This window comes from Galeopterus variegatus, unplaced genomic scaffold, assembly GCF_000696425.1.
Source record: "Galeopterus variegatus unplaced genomic scaffold, G_variegatus-3.0.2 Scaffold3422, whole genome shotgun sequence".
Lineage (NCBI taxonomy): Eukaryota > Metazoa > Chordata > Mammalia > Dermoptera > Cynocephalidae > Galeopterus > Galeopterus variegatus.
In genome coordinates this window covers 233168-233641 of record NW_007729533.1, presented here as the reverse complement: position 1 = coordinate 233641, position 474 = coordinate 233168, and the positions used below count along the sequence as shown (strand labels likewise).

General features: G+C 59.9%; 1 protein-coding gene across 1 annotated transcript in view; it reads left to right on the top strand.

Annotated features, from left to right (window-relative positions):
* The first annotated feature begins 93 nt into the window (after window positions 1-93).
* Window positions 94-474, top strand: part of LOC103600697 (histone H2A.Z) — a 3052-nt gene continuing 2671 nt past the window's right edge. Inside the window, exon 1 of the mRNA XM_008585015.1 lies at window positions 94-314. Coding sequence (XP_008583237.1) covers window positions 312-314 — 3 coding nt within the window. The 5' untranslated portion in view covers window positions 94-311. The remainder of the gene's footprint in view (window positions 315-474) is intronic.

The following is a 474-nucleotide window of genomic DNA, read 5'->3' as shown; positions in this document are numbered from 1 at the left end:
CTCCCCCACCTCCCTCCTCACGCCCCAATCGGGACTCGAGCTTGGAAGTGCCCGCCCCTCCGCCCTTTTCTTCGCTTTCTCATTGGCTAAAACCTCAAGGACGCGCCCGGAGGGCGGGTGGCCGCCATTGGTGGGATGAGCAATCCGAGTTCCCGGATGAGGGAACATTCTGCAGTATAAAGGGAGCGGGGAAGGCGGGAGACAGCGCAGTTTGAATCGCGGTGCGACGAAGGAGTAGGTGGTGAGATCTCGCTGTGTGTTTGACTGGCCCTTTCTCTGCCTTGCTTGTTGGAGCTTCAGCAGAATTCGAAATGGTAAACTTCGCAGAAGCGCTCGATGACTCCGCGGGTTTTTGCCGGTGGGAGGAAAAACCCGTTACACAGGAGGGTGGGGGTGAAGTGGCGACGGTTGGGAACGCGCGGAGACGGGATTTGGAGGAGCGGGGGGAGGTGTTTTGTCGGCTGCGAACGGAGC